The 22050-nt window shown below is 35.2% G+C and overlaps 1 protein-coding gene across 1 annotated transcript; it reads right to left on the bottom strand.

The window, feature by feature from the left end:
- Nucleotides 1-1069: 1069 nt before the first annotated feature.
- LOC137391055 (neuroendocrine convertase 1-like) lies at nucleotides 1070-21834 on the bottom strand. Its single transcript, XM_068077400.1, has 15 exons — nucleotides 21752-21834; nucleotides 21118-21297; nucleotides 17360-17464; nucleotides 15414-15578; nucleotides 15131-15289; nucleotides 14369-14445; nucleotides 13972-14233; nucleotides 12983-13195; nucleotides 12355-12455; nucleotides 8666-8782; nucleotides 7907-8017; nucleotides 6559-6707; nucleotides 4841-4974; nucleotides 2351-2503; nucleotides 1070-1192 (listed from the first exon to the last, which is right to left on the bottom strand). Exons 2-15 carry the CDS (start codon nucleotides 21283-21285, stop codon nucleotides 1130-1132), a joined length of 1977 nt encoding a protein of 658 aa, XP_067933501.1. The 5' UTR covers nucleotides 21286-21297; nucleotides 21752-21834; the 3' UTR covers nucleotides 1070-1129.
- Nucleotides 21835-22050: the final 216 nt, after the last annotated feature.

Raw genomic sequence — 22050 nt, 5'->3', positions numbered from 1 at the left:
TGTAGGGAACCTGTTGTAACCTACAACTTATACACCTATATGTATAAAGAGAGTTTTAGTCTACATTTGATTGTATCCTTTGTACATAGTCTATATTTGAACGTATCCTTTGCACATAGTCTATATTTGATTGTATCCTTTTTACATAGTCTATATTTGAACGTATCCTTTGTACATAGTCTATATTTGAACGTATCTTTTGTACATAGTCTATATTTGATTGTATCCTTTGTACATAGTCTATATTTGATTGTATCCTTTGTACATAGTCTATATTTGATTGTATCCTTTGTACATAGTCTATATTTGATTGTATCCTTTGTACATAGTCTATATTTGAACGTATCCTTTGTACATAGTCTATATTTGATTGTATCTTTTTTACATTGTCTATATTTGAACGTATCCTTTGTACATAGTCTATATTTGAACGTATCTTTTGTACATAGTCTATATTTGATTGTATCCTTTGTACATAGTCTATATTTGATTGTATCCTTTGTACATAGTCTATATTTGATTGTATCCTTTGTACATAGTCTATATTTGATTGTATCCTTTGTACATAGTCTATATTTGATTGTATCCTTTGTACATAGTCTATATTTGATTGTATCCTTTTTACATAGTCTATATTTGAACGTATCCTTTGTACATAGTCTATATTTGAATGTATCTTTTGTACATAGTCTATATTTGATTGTATCCTTTTTACATAGTCTATATTTGAACGTATCATTTGTACATGTCTATATTTGATTGCGTCATTTGTACTTGGGTGCAACTCAAGACTTGGTAAATTACAAGATTGGAGTAGCATTAATACTTGTCAGTTAAAACAAACATGACATTTGTGCTTGTTTCTTGTTTAGCCTAAGATCATTCAAACTGTAATAGACTTATTCTAAAATTGATGCTCTTCATTTCTGATATGTTTGCTTTTCCAATTGTTTGTTATACGAGCATGTTAGTCGTTTGTAAGTTATTCATGGAAACCCGTGATCAACCTACAGAAAATAATTACTAAATCTGTAAAAAAGGAACCAATAAGGGAATAAAGAGGATCCTACACTGCTTTATACTAATATTCATTAATTGATATAAAGATTTCAAAATGATATAACATAATTTATCCAATGTTGAGCCATCCCGCCACATCTCCAAGCAGTTCACCAGAAATGTCCTTCGTAGGCTGTAAGAGAGCGAGGAGAGGTGATTTGTCATACTATGCACCTACTACATATTACTATAGACCTAGCACACAGCTGCTAATTTGATATCATCGTTGTAATATCAGTTACTTTCTCTATATATGCATCCTTTCACTACACATCACTGACAAGCCAGCCAAACAATAGGCGCAACACAAAGACCTGCCAGCCAAATAGGGCAAATCTTTAGTTACACTGAAAAAACAAGGTGCTATTAAGTTGGCAAACCTTAAAACTAAAAAATCCTCTTTTCCAGCCGTTTGCCATTGTTACAAGAAATGGCTAGCCTCTTTTATTATCAAGAATAAGGAGATGATGCTTCAACAAACTGTTTGACATCGAACTATTTTGAGATGTTTTAGAATATATGAAGCCTTTTGTGAAAGATCTTATGCCTAAGAGTGCACCATAATTTATCTATAAATGCAAAAATATCTTCCTGATATTCATACTTAAACTATATATGAAATGCAAACCGACTTCCCAAGTAAACTTTGGTCTACCGATATTTGACAAAAGATGACATACTGATCCTGTAGCAGACCTAAAAACTGATCGAATTTTTTAATGTTTTCTTCACAACGTTTTGAACAAAGTCGCTATTTTGCATGAATACCCAAACTGGCAGCATGTTGGTTAAATAAGTTTAAGGCTTTTCTAAAACCATCTAACTTTATTAGTTTTAAGCCAAAAATTAAACTAGTAATATGCCTTTTTTCAGAAAGCAGAGAGTGTACTTATTGCTAAGTTAGTCAACTAGAGACATAGCAATGCAAAGGCATTCTAAAGCAGCGCTAATGTACGAGATTTAGTGCACATGTCAGTGGCAGCAACAGCATGTGCCAAACAGATTGTCTCTCATAAAGTCCTACCAAAGTATACATCAGCGTAAAACATCAGCCTGCGTCACCAGCTCTTAAGACAGTCTTCAATAAACTAATATGATATAAACTTACAATTTGCTTATTGATGGACACTGCAGGTTCAAAGATTTGAAATTGAACAAAAATTGATTTATAACTGAAAACATTAAAACTGCTATTTCCTGAACTTTGTTGAATGAGAAATTGATTAACTTTTGTGAAATAGCTCTTTACTCAGTCAGTTCAGCGTTTTAACTTCTCAACTTCTCAACTTACAAACTTTTTCTTGATAATATCTTGAAGCTGGAAGTTGTAAGACCGTCGGTGTCCCTTAGCAGTTTTCATTACATGAGGCATCTCCTTAGTGCCAAATATACGAAGGGTTACTTGGAGCACCTGTCCGTGCCGGTCATCTTCGGTAATACTCTTCTAAAATGACAAGTGACACAATATGGTTCTGCTAACATACTCCACTCTTATAGAATCATACAGGGTCAGTGCCAGATGCAATTATTTTTACTTATATAGCTGCTGGGCAAGTATAACCAGCCCGTAGTATAGCACATCTCACTCTAGCTAGTGTTGATAAAAAGCCTCATATTGTAATTATTGTTGTTTGCTAGAATAGCATAGTTGTTATACTTCCATAGCTGAACTGTGCACCTAACCATGATTTTAGGTATTAACTCATAGAGTGTCAGAGCCAAAAAAATCTTTTTTGAGAGCAAATCAAATGTTTGAGCAACTTGTTCGTCTTGTAGATTAATATGCCCCTCCCCCACTGCTGCTCATTTGTTAAGTGTAAAAAAGTATTATGTAGCATATTTGTATGTACATTCACTGCTTTACTTCTCAATTATTCTGTGACCTGTAGGTAACAGCAACTTCTTAACATAAAACATATTACTAATAATAAGGACAGATTTAACAACTGCAGTTTAGTTTAAGATTTGTCTCTCTTGCACAAACGTGAGGAGATGACTCTGATTACACAAAAAGTAGTTGTTTTTATACCAAATATAACTATTGAAGCTCTCGTTAACCTTTCCGATGTCCCTATGATAACCTTTTTACTAGCACAAAATTATATTTTTTAGGTTTTCATCAGCAGTGGGCATGCTTTTTCGTTTTCCACCATTTAAAGTAGGCGCAGACATTTTCACAGATCCACCATATTTAAGTATGCCTTTTTATGCTTCACCAAAAATATTCCTCCTTTTATTCAACTTGCAGCAACTGGCATAGCTTCTAAAAGGTAAATAATTGACATAGCCCCTAAGTGGTAAGTACGCCTCCTTTTACTCCGCAAGCAAAAGTAGGTAGGATTGCTATCATTCTACCAGAAATAAGGAAAATTTCTATTCGGCAAACAAAAATGTGTCTGCCCTTTCTTGCTCTGCCACCCAAACTACCGGTCTCTTTTGTTAGTGTCAGCAATCCCTCGAAGACTGAGTGTTATGCCTGCTTGGCTTACTGCGAATAGAGCCTGTGTGTGTTTTTAAGCGCAATACTTTTATGCACAAACGATGGCTCTGTGATCTCGGCTAAACGTGTCTGAGTCCTGTGGCAAAGGAGCCTCGACGACTGGAGACATGTCTTGCTGCAGGAAACAATTTAAGGTAAGTTGGATGCCATTCCTATCCCTACTAGTCACCTATTTTAGGGATCAAACCTTATCCTGTTGCTGGTCAGGAGTTCTAGACCTCTAGACTGTAGCTGTTACTATGTGTTTACCAACAGAAGACTAATGCTTTATAGCGCAAGGTGAATGTGCAGTTTTAAGCATTTTTTCATTTATGATAAAGTATAAACTGCTGGAGACTTTTTGGCCTGGGACAGTCAGAGGCTTGATACAAAAAGTGGAGGCTTGACGGAGGCTTTAACAAAAAAATAATATTCAAAATAAATACAGTTAGATTCTCTTCTACATTATATCATTTCTTTTTTGTTCTATAGCCCAACTCCATTGCGATATCTTAAAGAAGGAACCAGATGCACACCCTCTGACACATTGGAACTCAAGCATAGGAGAAAAATACTGGCATACACCACTAGCTTTGCTGCCATACCCTTTCTATAGATTATATAACAATAATTGTCAGATATAATATTTGTGTGTTTTTTCTGATTAACAGGATGATAGGCTGCAAAAAAGTAAGTTTTAAAGTTGTAAGTTTAAACAATTGCAAAGTTTTGTTGACACTAAAAAACCCTGATGCCTGCAACAAGTAATTTCTCAACATGTTTGAATCTGATGCCAAAAATATTGATTGGCATAATCTGGCGGAGGGCTCATTGGTAAGAAACCTGTTTATATTTTCGGACCTTTTATAGCTTCTGTAACCTAACTGTAATAACTTTTATTTTCGAAATAAAACTGTCAGAAAAGTCTTTAGGTCATTGTCAAACATAGTTTTCTGTCTTTAGCTCTCTATGGTTGGCTCAGATATCGCAGCCATAAAGATAAACATACCATAAGGCTCATAAACTGCAACTTCTCAAGTAAGTTTTCTGCCACAAGCTTCATTAGTCAGGGGGTGTCATCACTCTTTTTAGAACAAGTTACAACGTTATACCCCATTACAGGGAAGCCTTGTCTCATCCCCATGCTATACCTGCCATCAAGTGGTAACGACTACTCCAGGCACCAACAGGGTATATCAATAAAGTTATATGCATCAAAATTAAAAATCTGGTATTCTAAAGAATTTTACGATGTGCCTTGAATTTGACCAATTTACAAGAAATATGCAAAAATTTACTTACGTCATCCCAAACATGAAGCTGCCACTCTCCGTGAGGTTTCTCTCCCCAAGTTTGAATAGACATGAATGGCCATTGTATGTAGCCAATATTATTGAAGTCGTTGTCTCGTGGACGCATCATCGACACCCGAGATCCTAAAAGTTGGAAGTTATTCGTAGGATCTTATCGAATTGTGGCTAAATCAACAATACCAAACTTTTTTTGAATTTGTAAAAAGGCATTACGGGCAAAATAAAATTGTTATGTATTTTCATAAGTGATGTTATTTTTCATTTAATTATTGCATTCAAACTAAATTAAGTATCGGTAAATTTTGTTTCTCATGAGATGTCCATTTACATGTAATTGCAGGGTGTGTCAGCGATCAATTAACTCAAACTAATATTGTTTCTGCACAAATTCTAACTTTCATAAAAATTTAAGTTGATATTTAACAAAAATTTGAGATAAACTAATGGCACGTTATGCATATTTTTGTCACATTACTCGGGTTAATAAACACTATGGCTCCTTGACTTCTAGATCAGTTAAAGCCTCTACAAGAATTGTCGTTTATGTTACACTAACCTGCGCATGAGCAAAAAGGTGTTAAATGTTCCATAACAATCTTACTAGAGGTCAGGTCTCGCTTTGTGACCAGAAGCGCGTGAAAAACAATGTTCTCCCTCATTACGCGCAAATGAAGGAGCAATTTTTAAGTAATTTATGATTTTCTTTTTTTATTCTTGAAAGTGGTGTCTAATGGATATATAATGGAGATACAAGCTCGCCACACGTTTAGGTGTGCGCAGCCAAGGAGCAGTTACGGATGACAAGCTGACTTCTACCGGCTAACAGACAAAATTTTTACAGATTTGCTGTTAATGTAAAAATGTATAAAATACTTTTAATTGGCCCTGAGATGACTTTGATGATTGAACAACAGCACCTCATTCTTTTAACTGGCCATACACGCAATTGAATCTATCAGCATTGCACATATAAGACAAGGTTACACTGGTGTAGTGGAATTTTAGCTTTAACAAAAAACAGTATTCTAAAAAAATACATCTCATCTACATTATGTTATTTCTTTTTTGTTTATGATGCAAATACAACTCTACTTGCTGCTTTCATTAGTTTATATGTTATTTTTGTTATGAACCAAACCTAAAGCTGACCAAACAACTTATGATAAAAATTATATGAATTGATCATATAAATTACAATATTAATTGTAATTTATATGATCTGACTATAAATTATATTTGGAAAAAGTATGTTCACATATGAAGTGTAATTCTATTTTCTAATTGATCTGTTTAATTCAAGATTAATTTAAAAAAAGTTATTCGTTGATAATGGATGAAAGCTATGTTCAACAACGTCTTGTTTGTCCTAATGTATTTGACAACATTTTATTGAGCTCATGCTAAGTAAAAGTTTTACTACAATAAAACAGTCTGTTACACAAAATCTGTTACTACTGACTATAAAAATTTTTTATATTTTATATATGATTGCTACCACTAGACACATGAGCGCAGGTAAAACAGGCTTTAATAATACTGAAGCTCCCCCTACCTGCAAGCGATGAGTCATTATTCCATGGTTAAACATAGATTTCATAACACAACTCTGTCTAATGCTGTAGATCTATCCTATCACTATTATAGAACACAAAACACATGAGGGCTTGTCATCAAAGAACATATATAGGATTAGGAAACCATATGTACCTTGAGCAGATGTTAAATCTAGACTGAGGTCCCCTCTCTTGCTATAAGAAGCTGTCATAACCAATTCCACATGCTCCAGATAATTGATGCCACAGTCTGACTCTGTGACCTCGATCTTTATATTTGCCGCTTTGTTTCTAGATATTTCTCTAAACGTCAAAAGTTAAAGGTAAATCACCAACAGGGTAATATTGTTGAACAAAAAATTTATCATTTGATAAAAGAACTTGTAGGTCAGTTTCTTTAAAACACTCTTGAGCTCAGAAAAAAACCTTCATAGACAGAAGAATAAGAACATTCCTTGCGACACTCGAAGGAAGTTTGCTTGAGATGCTCGGTGACAGCGTCACAAGGTCGTATTTAGCAACTTTTTATCTCGTCGAAGCTCGGTATAAGCCGCATGGGAATAGATGGTCGTAACGAACACTGGCTCCTTCAACATTCATTTAAACAATAGAATTGATTAAAATATGTACTTTCTGGGTTCAACAAAGACACTTATCTGCGCCAATGCTCACACGATTCAAACCGCAACAATGAAGAAAAATTAACATTTAAATCTATAAAATGATACTGAATATGGTAAATAGAGGTGATTAACTCAAATATGGCACTGAATGTTATTAATTATCATGGGTATTAATCTGCAATTAGTTCTGGGCAGGCGAGTCGCTGCGTTGGACAATTCAGCGTGAGCCCATGGCCATGTGAACTCGACTCAGCCACCCTGTACGGCCATCAACCATCTTCCGTAATGACTCAAATAAAACTCACTTTCCCAATGAAAGAAGGGCGCCGACGAAGGCCATTAGAAATAAAACTTTACAACATCGCTGATAAATCTATACTAAATTTGTGGTTTTTATCACAGAATTAACTCAAAGCTATTTGATGGCTTTAATCTTCAATTTAGTCAAGAAAGTCAATTGTTTACCTTGTAAGAAATTGAGTGCAAAAATGGAGTGAATGTCGGCGCAATTTGCTTGAGCGCAAATTAAAGGGTTAAGATTGAATCTATTACAAGTAATAGCTTAAGGAACATCTCCTAATAGCAGTCTATGATTGCACATCAACGCTGAACAAGACCACTTTGGTGAACTGACTGCCTTCAAATTAAAGTCGCAGTGCTTGCTTTATATCGATATCAATTACGAAAGCAATGAGCACTGAGCGCTGCTTGTCATTGCTCCATCTACTAGTGTAGAGCCGCGTGCCTTGGCAGGTGACAAGCTAGAAATCTTACAAGTTCCCCGCGGTGGGTCTTTGCGCATTTCACAGACTTCTGTATTTCTAGCGGACAATGAGTAAATAAAGTTTTAGTTGGAATACAATAGATCGTGTGAGTTACCGAGGCAAGGAATCCGTGATGTTTATTTCACATTTTATTCGCTCTCCAACGTTGACCCATTTCTCAGCCTGTTCCACCATGTCAATAGCATTCATCAGACCAAACCCAAACCTACAACAAGAGTTCTTTGATATTGTGATAAGCCAGCTGTAATAGTTCTATACAATTTTTAGGCATTCACTTGAAGTTACATTTGAGTTTTGTCCAGCTAGTAACGAGCTTATTTAGGCTCTTGCCAGTTTCCATCTGGTTATATAAGTTGTATGTAATAGTGTTGTTATTGACAATCTTTAAGAAGAATTTCAACATTGCTGGTAAAGTGTGAATAATGTTATAATCAGGCTTTAAATATTAAGCTCGGGATTGTGACACCTTTGGTGACGGATTATAAAGATGGTTTTGAGCGGCCGGAATAAAATGTTCAGTGTAAAACAATTAATAACTAACTATGATTCTCTCACGGTCTTACAGTTCCTTTTCGTCACCTGCGATATGATGCTAATAAAAGTAAATTAATTTTAATTTAATTACCTAAAAACTGAACAATATTTAGTATTTGCTCTAAACTAATAATACAAAAAGTTATATTTAGCCAATCGATACCGCAGCATGACCTCTGTTGACAACCTTCAAAAGTCGCACTCATTTTACTCTGTTAAATAACTAATGTACTAATATTTTTAAGAGTTGATTTTTGCATAGCATCATCTTTTTATTCCAAAACATCATAATAAAAATAAAAAGTTTAAGCGCTCTCACCTGTGGTTAACCTTGAAGCCGGCAGCATTAGTCCGCCAGCCTTTCTCATTATACAGTGGATAGGGTGACGCTGTCCATACAATAATATGTTGCACGTCTCTCCAATTAAGCATTGGGCTAGAACAGAAAAAAATTAGAAAAAAATAACGATCATTTTATAATCTTTTTTTGAACAACGGGTAACTTTACGATAAGCTAATTTTATTTTTCAGCAGTGTAAAGGTCAGCTTACTGACTATTAAAAGAACTCTTCTAGAGTTTAAATGATGTTTCTAAGTAGTCTGCAATAGAGATCTCTGGCTTCACCTGTTAAAGTTCGGTTCGGTTACAAATCAAAACAAAATTAGTTTTTAGAAAAATTAGTTTGGTTTAATATTTATGAGCCAAAAAAAGCTTGCAGTTCACTTTGTAAAAATAATTTTCAAAAACTTATAAAGGCTTCATTTTTTTAAATATAATTGTCTTATGTAATATATTACAATAATATTCTGCAAACTGGATTTTATTGAATTTATTTGTAGTGCCTGTACTTGGAAGCATTTTGTCATCTTCTAGGAGACAAACTCTGTCAGTTTACTTGTGGAATAGGTTCAATCTATATTATAATTGTTATATGCATATTTTATTTATGTACATGTCAAAATCTTTATTGTTTGCATAAGGAAAGAGCATTGAAGGGAATTTATTGAACCAGGCCATGTCTAGGAGAGCGTAAAAATATTATTGGGGATTAACTGGCACCCAGCACCTCTCTAGTCATTACAGATGCTATCTATAATTGCAACATCATTTATGTGATATGACCTGAGACAAAGAGACGCAGAGAGACAGTTCTAGCTATTCAAGAGATAGATATCTATTAGCTTATTGCAATCTCTATTGCGAGTAGCTCTATGATAGTAATTCTGAAATGTTTATTTCAAATAACTCTCTAGTTTAACTATAGTTTCACAAACAGACCACACCCATTTAGACGATCTTTTTCTCAGGAAGCAGAGCTTCTTTGCGCAAGACTTCTGGTAGCCAAATAACTGAGTCGATATGACATAAATGATTCTTAATTTCAGAGCCAATATTTCTAGAAATCCCTCTTTCGAAAATTTGTAATACAGTTACAATTATTTGGAATAGAGGAAACGATAGATGAAATCTCATTATCTAGGGTAATGAAAATTCATTCATGAGTTTTTTAAATCTTTTGCAACAAAGCAATTTGTTTTCATGCCAGCAAATCTTATACAGAACTCCCATTAAAAGAACATAGCAATTTAACAATAGAAATCATCTATATAATATCTACTGAGTGTATATCTAAAATGTCACTATCTGTGCACAGACATGTCAGTAGCGGGTTTGCAAGTGCCAGTTTACCAGAGACCTGACCAACCCTAAAAACTAATTAACTGCAAGTTCTTACATTTAACATAACTTCCGCATATTCAGCAACTGACAACAGAGCGCTGGTGCTCGCTAAGCATTTGGCAAGATATTGTGTATCTTGACAACTCTCCATTTGACTCCTGAGTGAAGGTGCTTGCTAAGTGTTAGCTCTCCGTCTGACTATTAAGCACAAGTGCTTGCTAGGTGTTTGGCAAAATGGTAACCATGTTGACAACTCTCAATCTGACTACGAGGCACAAGTGCTTGACAGATGTTTAGAGAAGTAACTAATATCACGTCATGCTGTTTAAATATTTTGTTCAATAAAGGTTGTAGTTTAGTCTAAAATTACTGAATATAAATATTTTTGGATGTCTTATCTGGATTTGCTGTAAGATACTAAATACCTATATATTTATTCTTGAGCTCTATTTAGCCAGCTCTATACCTCTTTATGAATGTCGTCAGGTAAAAGGTAATTGTGACATAGATTCGTCCTTTATACAGCCTCTGGTAGAATTCATAACTCATACAGCCTACATAATTTAAAACTTAACTAGGTTCTGAACTACCTGCATATGTCAGCTCTTCTTCCATATGTATGAGCATCCATACATTTTCAGACATAGACCTTTTAAAGATCATCATAACACGTTATAGTAAACTTTTGCAAACGGCATTCAACAGATAAATAAAAGCTTTTAATAAAAGGTATCGTACACTTTTTCATAAATGTCAATGAACCATGCCACTAGATATTATGATCAGTAGTGCTGTACACTCTGCGTCCCAAGGTTGATACAACTTGTAATGGGATAAATGTATCGCTAAACTCTCGGTGATGATATCCTTTAGCAATATAAGACGCTGGATAATATTTAGTTATTAATACGCTAGGCGCCTGTATACGCATGGTATTGAGTCATCTATATGGAAGAGTCCGGTTTACACGATCATCTTATAGCTCCTCTCCTCCACCTTCGGTAGTCCCTCAAAAGCTGGCAAATGAGTACACATCAATTATAGCAAACATTAAGGCCAGTTGTTTAATGTTATGTAGTTATACTTTAATTTTCAAATCAGCGCCAATCTTCTTTCTTTTAAGACGCATAAATTATGGTAAAATTATAATTTGAGATTATGGAAGCAGTTAAACCCGTAATATCTTCAACACAAAAATATTACATCTAGAGTCATTTCAGACTTTGAGTAACACGGCTCTAGCAATACTACACATTAACCCTCTAAATGGCTTATTATGTGTGTTTTATGGATGCAAGATTGGGGACCAAGCTCAGCTATCATAGCCAGTGACATCCGAGAAAAGTGGCGGAGACACGTTGAGCCAGCGACTTGGACAGCAGAAGCAGACTCAGCGTCTCCACAACACTCATTACCCTCTGCATATCTCGCAGCCATCCCCGCTGTTGCCATACCGATGGAGACAAGTACACACAGCCTGTCATATTCGTCACTATGTCACGCACTGCCTTCTTTTAGAATTTATTATTACACTTCAAATTTCACTGAAATTCACCGAGTCAAACCAACAAGGAGCTTTATCCCGTGTTAAGTCATTTGTCATTATGCAAAGATATTGGAAGCCATCCTCTGTCACCATAGAAGGTAGGCACTGCCACAGGAGATAGGCATGTCTGCTCTCTACCTCCCAACTAGTTCAAATGCCAAATTGAATTAATGCACTCAGACTAGACCAAATTCCATAACAATAACACTTAACAAAAGAGGTTCATTATTAAACACCCATCGGTCACGAGAGAGAATCTACGAGTCAGCGACCTGATGGGCCAGCAAACAGCGAGGGTTAACTGAGGGTAAAACTGAGACAATATGAAATGAGTTGAACAAATTTAGGAAACTTTGGATATTAGAGACGGTAAAAGTCTGTAAGGTTTACTCCTTAGCTTATTCAAGTGTTGTGATTGGCTGTGAGTTTTCTAGTCAACCTTGCTTGAATTCTAAAAGCATTTCCCACGAGCTTTAGGAATTGTTGCCTTCCACCCACAATTGATTAGGAAAAAAATGTTGGTGTCAGAAGATCTAATGATGGCTAATGAGACACATTTATTAACACATCGCTTTGATAATATATTGACAAAGATAATTAAAAGCCCTCTAATAGCCCTATTGTTAAATTACATCAACCAGTGTGCTATTGTTGCCTAACAACTGGAGAAACTGACCTGCAAAGAGCAATATTGATTAATTGTATGCAATAGTGTTTTAGTCAATCACTAATTTCCTCTGGTTAGATATGCGATGTCATAAGAAGGAAATAGAACACTTACTTAGCTTGCAAAACTAGGGCTACAATGCCAGCACCTTGAGGAGCGGACGCTGAGGTCCCTGAGAAATACTGAGTACAGAGGTTGTGGAGGTCAGCACTGACCTAAAATCAATCATATAAAGATATGCGAATGAGTTAAATTTTTATTTAAAATTCCACTAAATCATTTCATACCTTATTTATTTTCAAACAAAAAATAGCTTTAGTAAGTTTTTGAGAGTTTATAATCTCTTAAATGAATAAGTTGGTGTGACAAAGTGGCTAAACTCAATAAGAAATGAAACTGTATTATTATACGTTAGGAATCATTGTATATGCACTATGTATTGTTTCAATATTCCATCAGCAGCCAGCCATCTCTCTGGTACTCAGGTGTCAGCAAAGGCTGTCTCCCGACTGTTGAAACAACTTTTTACCTTGACTAATATCTTCTTATAATCATGACCTTTGACACATAAGTCAGCCTGTGAGTTACCTACTAGAGGTTATATAGTAACTGATGCCTTAGCTGCAAAGTCTCCTAGCTGGTAGTGTTCATCTCACCCTCTAAACATGAATCATGCATGAAACAAGCAATGGTCTATTCATGTTGTTTGGTTCAACCGAGCAATCCTATTTTTAGTACTTACAATCTGAGAGTCTGTTACAGCACCACTTGAGAAGGTCGTAGCCATTGTGCTTGGGCAGCGCTCTACATAGTAGGGACTGCGCATTGAGGTTGATACGGCGCTAACAGATATGGTATATGGGCTAGACACATAACCATCACACTCGCAGTTGTCTCCCCGATGTCCTCCATTGCCTGATGCCCAAACATATATAATTCCTCGACCGTGCCGACCCTGTGACGTGTTAGAGTTAGAAGGTCTATTAATAGAATTTCTCTGGTGTCTATTTATGAGTAGAGAATTGAGGACAGAAAGGTTTAAAGGTGACACGCTCGTTACGTATCTGCGTTACGTATCTGCGTTGTGATATCAATAGGAACTTAAAGCTTAGTGTAGCTATCTTGATGGTTCGGCTTAATTTCTCAGACTTTCGCGTTTTTGAAACTTGGCTTATGGAATTAGTTAATTTCCTTATCTACTGGACATCTCGTGGCAACTACAGCAAATCAAAAATAAGAACACTGAAAAGGTGTCAAAAATTGAAATTCCAGTTTGTGAAATATAAGAACAGAGAAGTTTAGAATCCAACTTCAAAACATTTTATTAAAATGTAATCTGTCTTTACAATTATTTGGTTAGTGTAAAGTTTTATCATGTCAGATTAACCTTCGATTTATCTAATGGTTTGCATAACTTTGCCATAAAAATTACTATCTGCTGTGAATAACTAACTAATGAGCAACTCTGAAGCTAAAATGAAGCCTGCGCTCACTGATAAAGATTCATTACTGAAATACTAAATCTTCTGAACTCCTCTTTGGTCATTGTGACAATATCCACTTATATATTAGCTGTAGATTTTCAAGCCTTTTAGTTGGTAAAATTATTGATGCATCGAGGTTTGACACCAACATACTACAGTAGCTCCAGACTAGTAGTAGACTAGCTGTAGCTCCCATATAATCAGATGGGACATCCTTTTAAACCAGGATATAAAGATGGACTGTTACCTCTGTAATGCCCTTTTCAAATGCAACATTTCCCAGTTTGCCCGGTCCGTCCACCATTCTACCATTATCACTTGGACCCCACGATGCTGACATAATGTCAATATTTTTGACATTGAAAGATACTGCTTTAGATTCAATCACATCCGATATTGGGCCATCAAGCATACGGACACCGCCAACTTTGGCATGAGGCGCGATTCCGACGCCACACCAATTGTTGTTGGCAACCATCGCTATGACTCCTGCACACCGTGTACCGTGTCTACAAATACATTGCCAAAATTAAGGTGACCGTATTTAGAGTACAAATGTCAACCAGGAATTTGTTCCCTAGCTCAAAATAGATCTGGAGTTGCGAAACTGTGGAGAACAAACACAAAAAAAAATAAAAACTCACTTGTTTTCGTTTGTGAAATCATATCTGGGAAAAGGATCGTCATCATCATCGTTGAGATCATAACTTGCATGTGGTGCCTAAAAGAGAACAAAAAAAGTGCAGCCCATCATCGCACTGACTATGATTACAAAGAGGTGACAAGAAATTTGGAACACTCGGTAATCCAATTTAATAGCTCGTGATTTTTCTCAAGATCTCTTTATTCATGCTTCTGAACGTAAATGAGAACATAAGAAACAAGAGCTAACGGGGCAGTATGAACTTTAATAATATCCTTGTACAACTCTCAGACAACCTGAGTGTTTTACACCCTCACCAAGAACACAGCCGGATCAGATAAAATTGTACAGGGGTTCTAACTTGAGCAGCAACATACTTGCTAATGAAAAAAAGAGAAAGTTTCCTTTTGCGTCAAACCGGCATGCAGAGTATTTTGATTCAATGAGCGTTGAGAGGAAAATGCAGAAAAGATTATTTTTTTGGCAATTAATTTATTTGTGTTATTGTGAACAAAGATGTTACTTTATAACGAGTCAGTGAAGATGAAATAGAAAATGTATCCAAGTTTATTAATTAACCTATCTGCCAACATTTTTGCTACAGCCAGTTAGGAAATGAAGTGTGTCTGTCCTATCCTCTTTCATCACTCGATGTGGTACGCAGCGCAGGCTCTGCTGTCAAATCTAATGATCTTATCTATTATTTTATAAATTAGTAATCTAGAGAAACCTGTCAATGTGCCAACTTAACAATTAAACCTACATAGTTTTCCTGTATGTCAGTGTGATTCCACTCGAGCCCGTCATCCAAGATGGATATGACAACTCCTTTGCCGGTGTAGCCTTTGTCCCAGGCTGGTAAAATTCCGAGATCAGTTTTAACAGTCTTTGTGTCGTTAGACGGAGTTTTTTTGTGGTCATACTAAAAATACAACTAAATCGTGAAATAGGCTAGAAGAATGCATTAACACGAGAATCTATAGGTGAAGCTAAACATTAGATCTAAAATTTAACAAAAAAGGTCTTAAATCCTAAATAATATTCACCATATACCAGTCCTGCTTGGACGATGTCCACATCGGATCATTGAATGATTTACCGAGTCTTTGATAAGCCTCACTCTCAGTCGCCCGCTCATTAGGAGTCAGTTCTTTCGATAGAGAGCTTCTTTTCTCACGAACTTTCGCAGTTTGCTGCTCGAACCAGAGTACCTGTCCGTGATATCTAGTCATTAATTATTCTACATCAAAGTGAACAATCACATCATATGAGCCTCTGCTTGCATGGATATGATTTAAGACATCTTATATTATATTTGCATAGATTAGTTGTATTTACTATTCCTAAAGACTACATCATTCTTTTCTTTAAAGTATTTTAAATAAAACTTATTATATAGAACATTATTCTAATTTAAAAGAGCACACAAACAAAACTTATGCATTCAGTTGGCGACTCTGTGGAGAGTTGGTATAAAAAAGTGATAAAATTGAGTTGGTTGAGCTGACATATAATTGACCAATAAAGAGACTGTTGCACTTAAAGACTGGCTCTCAAAAATTAGAGATGCAAAGAGAAACATGGAGAGATACAAAGGGACGCAGAGAGACGCAGACATACATGGAGAGTTGCGGAGAAACACAGAGAAACACAGAGAAACACAGAGAAACACAGAGAAACACAGAGAAACACAGAGAAACACAGATAAACACAGAGAAACACAGAGAAACACAGAGAAACACAGAGAAACACAGAGAAACACAGAGAAACACAGAGAAACCCAGAGAAACACAGAGAGAAACACAGGGAAAGACAAATAGAGACATCGAGAAATCGATAAAAGTTGGTATCTGATCAAGTTTCCAGCAGTCCAGAGTAGACTTCATCTTTTTTGTAGACTTATTTCAATTGATATTGTTTATAGCCCAATATTTTTACATCAACATTTACGGTTGACCTGTGACCTGTGACCTGTGACCTGTGACCTGTGACCTGTGACCTGTGACCTGTGACCTGTGACCTGTGACCTGTGACCTGTGACCTGTGACCATACTTCATGAATGCTGACAGATAAATGCAAAGTCAATGGTAATATCTAATGTGACTGCATATTTTGATAGCTTTGCTTCCTTTTGGTACATTTGCCAGATTCTCTAAATTTATTAACACCTCTGTTATGCATCTACTTAGGCAGACACTGAAAAGTACTTTTTAACCTTTTGCTTTAGGACAGCATTGCTGCCAGAGTCTTACATGTTGGTACACCGTGTAATGTACAAATGAATCTAACAGTTTTCAGAACATTTATGACACCCTAATAATCGCTTTAGCAGGCTTTGTCAGGTGCTTGAAGTGTTGACCTCATATATCAGTATATATGAAGTTCATTCATTCTCAGAGAGATATGCAATAAAGATATACAGTCACAGTTCAAATGTTTCAACTTCTTTAATCCCGTCTTCGCAATGGTGATCGTGGCAGAGCCAAGTGTAAACAAACTGCTTCCATTACTTTGAAAAACAGGTTTGTAGTAAAACTGATTCAGCCTAATCAGATGTTGTTATTTTATTTGATAAATTTAAAAATTTTAAAAGCTCAGCAAAAATTCACTTCCTCAAAATAAGCTAAAAATATTTCGCACGCATAAAGTAAATAGTCATTGGTAATTTTTTTATGAACTTGCTAGAAATAATATAGCAACTTACTGTGCATTAATAACTCGGTTCAAAATTTGAGCTATAAAATACATTCTGGTGTTCAATCTATCTGGATAATGCATAAAGTTTTGCTGTTCCATCTGCATGGACTCAGTTTTTTTGAACTTCATAGCAACATTTCAAATATGATGGCTGCATGCATTTTTTCATGCTATAGGTGCTCCTTTTATGTGATGCAAATCATATGACCGCATAACGGATCACAGAAGGTCAAAATATTAGAAGAATCAACATAGAAACAGCCATAGAAACAACCACACTAAACAGTAGCAAACCTTCTGGTGATTTGCCAGAAGTCTAGCATGGAAGCGGGCTGCTCGCTTGTGCCTCTCTCTAACATCTTTATGTGTAAAGACATAGTGGTCATCAAGGAAATTTAGCTGTAACATAAAAGGTTGCACAAATATTTGTGAAATTTCCTAAGACGGATGTGAGTGAAGTAAAAAGGAAGGTTCTCAAGGTATAGGATATATGAATCATGTTTGACCATTAAGACTAGAAATCCAGGAGAATTTGGTCTTTGGCAAATATATTCACTATACAATGCTTACAAAATTAGAAGAAGTTTTTAACTTCATCATTTTAAAGTCACCACTAACACAGATTTTAATTTTAATTTTTAGAGTTTCCCTTGATTATAATTTTTAATATAACTAATAAATATATAGCTGTTAAATACTACATCGATTTTAATTTTTGAGTCATTTTTAAAACGCTGTTTCGCATAGTGTTGAGGCTTTAGACATATAAGGTAATGGCAGCACTAGTCAACTTCCGCTCAAAACACTTCTCATGTAGGCTCATAATAAAGGCGATGGTTATATTCCATAGGTTCTCTGGGAACCTAGCGCTGAGGTAGTAGCAGTCTAAACAGACACTCGTCTATAGTGCTCTACGTGTCTGTTTTGCGCTCTATCTTCTGCTAGTTGTCAACTGACACATGTCATGCTATAAGTGTAACCTTCATAGCTGATCACATTCCGTTATATTATATAGTCGAGTCAAATAATCACTAGCTCAATATCATAGATGTGATACAGACAGCAAGCTAAGTTTCAATCAAGTTACAATTTATGGCAGGAAATAGGAAAGCCAAATAGACGTAATATGTTCAACTAGCGTTTTGTTACATAAAGCATCAGTTAGCTTCTGTTCATTATAGTTATAGATAGTTATAAACTTAATTATCGCCGGTCAAAGCACATTAGACCATGAGACAAGAGATAATAATAACAAGAGATAGTGAAGTAAAATTATACATTTAGTGATCAGTTGAAGTTTTTGACAAATCTTCAACACTTAAAAAATATAAAAATTGTTTGACATGGCTGATTGTTTGTTTAGGAAAGTAATTTTGCAAATGATGAGCATCATTCTACGGATTACATCTACTAACAATTACAGTCGAATCTGCAGCAATAAAACTAGGTTTCACTGCGAGTCATTCTCTAGCGTATACTAACTCCTACTTCAGATCAGAGTATAAATTCGCAAATGAAGGGATGATGTGAAATTTGAGCACATATTTGAATATACACTCAAGGTGATTTGTTACTTTTGCTATTTTAAATTTATTGAAACATTGTAGTTTTACAAATAGAAGGGAAAAAACTGATAAAAGTTAGAAAATTATTATAAAAACAAAAATAGTTAAAAATATATAAGGTAAAATAATTTAAACTTGACCTAGTGTAAGTTAGATTACATCACTCAATGCACTCTATCTCTGAACCTACGTGTACTTACTGATGAGTCTACAGTTCTCTCTAATTATATGATAAATTAACCAAAACCTTTTTTTTAATTATTACTTTATTAGTTTGTTTTTATTATAATTATATAATTTGCTTGTTGGACCCAAAGTTTTAAACATACAGTAGTTATATACAATGTCTCATATTCATGTAACATATCATATCATAAAGGTATTTTCATAAAACTAGCTATAATTATTTGCAGTATATACCTATTAAGAAGCTATTTTCAGTTTTTGGGCAATGGAAAGAATTAAATGATATACAGTGTATTCTTATATGAACATTTGCTTCGACATATGAAGGCTTTACATACAAAGCAGATCTCAGAATGAACTAACTTTGTGTGTTGAGGTTTGACTGTAATGAGAAGGCAATTGAAAAGAAATTAGCTGAGAGAACACAGAAGCCAGACCTAATATTGACGCAACAGACTTTTGTACAAAGGTTTCCAGCCTCAAACGAGGGATAACTTTTTATTTCACAAGCACTGCCTGCTGCCTGCTAGCTGTTTCTCACATAAAGAGTCTGCCAAACTGCCAGGGAAAGTCTTCACATAAACCTGTGTCTGATGGCTCATCTTTTATCTAGATTATTGCTTTTCAAACAGTGTGAAGGTTTGTTCATTTGATCTGCTGCCGATAAACCAACCGCTGTCTGGTGTTAGCTCGATAACCACAGGTTTTATGTATGACTCCAGTATTCCCTCATATCACATCACAGAAAACCTGTTTTCTTGTTATCATATACATAAATTATTGTATTTGCTTAAAATAGTGAAACATATTTTCTTTCCTCAAGATATTTTATAGGTTTATTACTGTTTTCAGAGCTTTTGAACAATTTTATAAACATTTTTATATCAAATCCTGTTACATTTCTGATCAGTCTAATAATCTACACATCTGTTAGACAAATCTGTTAGACTAATTTTTAGATTAAAAATTTAAACCAGTAGTGTCTTCAGTAATCAACCTGCTCATCTATAGCTCTGTTATTTGTTTTTGACAGCATATGTAGATTGGACAATCATATTTGTCTGTCGTTCCTGCGATGCCCACGTAGAAAAACATAAAAATGCAAGTTCTCTGAAGTCAATGGAGCATTACTATTTTGCACGCATCATCTCAGACCTGACTAAAACAGCCGACCACCCATGCAGTCAGTCAGTCTAGCGTTGAATAAATACATGTGTGATAGAACGATACAAGGTGTGCTCAAGACATCAATTATATCACTTATGGCAGCGAAATAGCCATAAAATGTTCGGTTTGTAAATCTGTTCTGGTTGAATCAAAGGCTGCTATCTATGTGAAGGCAGCAGAAGATGTCAATATTAATTAGGATCATCGTTGTTGAGGCGCACACAAGAGTAGTGCTATATAGCAACAAAAACTTCTTTTGTGGTTTTTTGTACGGCATTTCTAATTGCTGATAGCAAATTGTCAAAACCTCAAATTGTGTTTGTTTTTTATCTTTGTATTATATCAATGGCCATCTACCAAAAATAAGGATATTTTTTATTCAACTTTTACGAAATACAGTCAAATATGTGGGTTTGTCTGTGTTCCGCCTAAAGAATACCGTCTGATGCCTTTGACATTTTAGGTAGCTGGTGCTAGGCAGAGGTCATGTTCGGTCAGTCCAGTTAGGTTGTCTAGCGAAGTAACTCTGTGATGTCTACAGACAAGTGTTCAATTGATGGCTAGTCAGCCTCTAGTGACATTTTTCATCTAGGTTCCATTAAAACGCCTCTTTTAATGACACACCCGTTACCCTGGTGTAGAGCATGAAGCTTTTTTAATATTTGGGTATTGCTGCAAAATATTTAGACGTATTCTAATTTCTACAAATTATTGTTTTTACTTGCTGTTTCGCGCTACTTACTGCAGTTTAAAAATGAAAACAAAATGTACGTGCTAATATCGATCCTTTATTTTATGTTACTCAGGAAAGCATGAACGCTTTTGAACCTAGTAGAAACGGTTTTAAAAAACGTGAGCTTGAATAAGTGGTATATCACAGCTTTGCTTGGCTGCAATATCGATAAGATGCCTATCTGTGGGAAAGTTTAAACTCTTTTTAATTGGTCGATCCATATATGAAAAAAAATGATAACTGGCATAAAATTGATCCGATGAGACTAAATTTTGGTTCAAATGAGAGTTTTGTGTTTTGTAGGATGTTGATCCTAAATGACACTTTCTTATTTAAATATTCTAAACGAGTCATACTACAAAATACCACCGGAGGTAAATACTTCGTTATAAAATACTTACTTTTTCGTGGTAAGTGAAACCTAATTCAGTGGCCAGTTTCCTAGCCTCTACTACTCCTCCTTGTACTTCTATCACAAATTGGTTCAAATAATGGCCACTCTTGTCATGGGCCTCGCAGGCTAACAATTCTACCAGAAAAACTACAAGCAGCTTCCATGGAATCTTCATCGTCTTCTAAAACTTCGAACACAGAAAGCTAAAAGGAATCATTTGTCCTCTACTCCATAGACATCTTAAAGTTACTTAGTAGGCCTATATGGGCTAAGAGCATAGAATAGATTTCTAACAATTTGAAAGTACATTGTGACAACAGGTGGTTAGACACGGCTGCTTTATTTAATAAAGTTGTTGATAAAATAATATTATTAGCAGGTGTATATATCTTCTGAGATGTACTTTAAAAACCATAGATCAGAATATCGGTGTGCTTTGGTAGGTACAAGAGATAGACATAAGCACTTCAAGGAATATCAAATATGCAGCATTTATTTTCAATATATCATTCTTATTTTATGTATTAACTGGCAAAACTAATGAAAAATAACCATACATTCTTTGGAAACATTATTTTACAGTCTATGTAAAGTGAGTCGTAAAAGTTGATCTTAAATTTACAAAGGGCATACTATCTCACCTGTCAGTACAGTATTTTTAGTGACTGATGGAGTTTCGTAGTTTAACTAGCCTCTGGACAGCAGACTAACCTGTGAGAATCCACACAGCTCTCATGCCTCGTCTTACCAATAGAAAGAAGACATTTGAGGTCTAGCAGAAACAATCAATAAGCGTTTGTGGATGAGCAACTTTATTCTTTTGTGTTTCTTTAATTGTAAAATATTTTATTTATTTGTTAACTAGTTTCCGAGCAGGAGGCATAAAAGGAACTGGTGTAAAAGTGGAAATGATAGCTTTTCATCCGGTAGGCCATGATTT

This window comes from Watersipora subatra, chromosome 3 (assembly GCF_963576615.1).
Source record: "Watersipora subatra chromosome 3, tzWatSuba1.1, whole genome shotgun sequence".
NCBI classification, from domain to species: Eukaryota; Metazoa; Bryozoa; class Gymnolaemata; order Cheilostomatida; family Watersiporidae; genus Watersipora; species Watersipora subatra.
This window is presented reverse-complemented; position numbering and strand designations above follow the sequence as displayed.

Coding starts and splice junctions, on each gene's coding strand:
- LOC137391055 (XM_068077400.1), bottom strand. CDS start 21,285: ATGAAGATTCCATGGAAGCTGCTTGTAGTTTTTCTGGTAGAATTGTTA. Junction 15,290..15,413: donor CCAAGCAGGACTGGTATATG/GTGAATATTATT, acceptor TTGTATTTTTAG/TATGACCACAAAAAAACTCC. Junction 14,234..14,368: donor GATTTCACAAACGAAAACAA/GTGAGTTTTTAT, acceptor ATGTATTTGTAG/ACACGGTACACGGTGTGCAG.